The 1,014-nt window shown below is 66.1% G+C and overlaps 1 protein-coding gene across 1 annotated transcript in view; it reads right to left on the minus strand.

The window, feature by feature from the left end:
- The window catches only part of FIBP (FGF1 intracellular binding protein), a 5,541-nt gene that overhangs the window by 1,379 nt on the left and 3,148 nt on the right, over positions 1-1,014 (minus strand). Inside the window, exons 5-6 of the mRNA XM_025212397.1 lie at positions 713-821; positions 331-394 (exon numbers count right to left, since the gene is read on the minus strand). Coding sequence (XP_025068182.1) covers positions 331-394; positions 713-821 — 173 coding nt within the window. The remainder of the gene's footprint in view (positions 1-330; positions 395-712; positions 822-1,014) is intronic.

A 1,014-nucleotide genomic window follows, 5' to 3' on the forward strand; every position in this document is an offset into this window, starting at 1 on the left:
GGGGGGGGGGGGTCAGATAGCACACAGGCCCCTCCCGCCTCCGGCCAAGGGACCTGGGGAAGCCCCAGCTCCAGAACACCAGAGCAAACCAGGAAGCGATCCCAGGTGTCCAGGCTTGCCCGCCCCACTGCTAGAGCCCCCCGCAACCTCCGCTCCCAGCTCCCCCTCTCAGGGAACCCAGGCACCTTAGCCACCAGGGCAAGGGAGAGGGCTGGGCTGGCAGCACCCCCTGCTGGACACCCCCAGACCTGCAGAGCCAGGTAGGGCCACAAGGTCCCCTCGGGGCTTGGCTAGGCTGGAGTGGGTGGGGGGCAGCCCTGCCTGGCTCACCTTGAAGTTGGTCTCCATCTCATTGTACACAGAAATCTTGCCACGCAGCACCGTGCACACCAGACTGGGGGCAGAGCAGGGTCAGGGAGACTCCCCCTGGCAGAGGACCCAGGTGTCTGGGGGCACTGAGAACCACCTGCCCTCCCCTCCCAGCCCCCAACTCCGCTCCCAGGGAACCCAGGTGTCCCACACATGCAGAACCCCCTACCCTAACCCCACAGCTGCCACTGCCCTCCCAGGGAACCCAGGCATCCGGGGGGGAACCCAGGCCTGCACTCTCACCCCTCCAGCTCCCAACTCCCCTCCCAGGGAACAGGCTCCCAGCCAGTCTCCACTGCTCTCACCCCCCAGCCCCGCTCCCCTCCCAGGGAACCCCTGGCACCTCTTGTGCTGGTCCAGCAGGTCCTTGTCAGCCACGAGCACCTTGAGCTCTTTGAGTTCCTGCAGGAACTCTTTGTCCAGGTCCACATCCATGTCGTCCACATGGGAGTCTGGGGAGGCACACGGCACATGCAGCTGAGGCTGGGGTGGGTGCCAGGGGCCGGGCAGAGTACACTGAGACTAGGGTGTGGCAGGGCATGATATAATGCTGCGGCCTGCTCTGGGGGGCTCTGGGGACTGGGTGTAACAGGCTGTGGCTGGTTCTGGGGTGGGGCAGGGCTGGGTAGAACAGGCTGCAGCAGG

This window comes from Alligator sinensis, unplaced genomic scaffold (assembly GCF_000455745.1).
Source record: "Alligator sinensis unplaced genomic scaffold, ASM45574v1 scaffold1329_1, whole genome shotgun sequence".
Lineage (NCBI taxonomy): Eukaryota > Metazoa > Chordata > Crocodylia > Alligatoridae > Alligator > Alligator sinensis.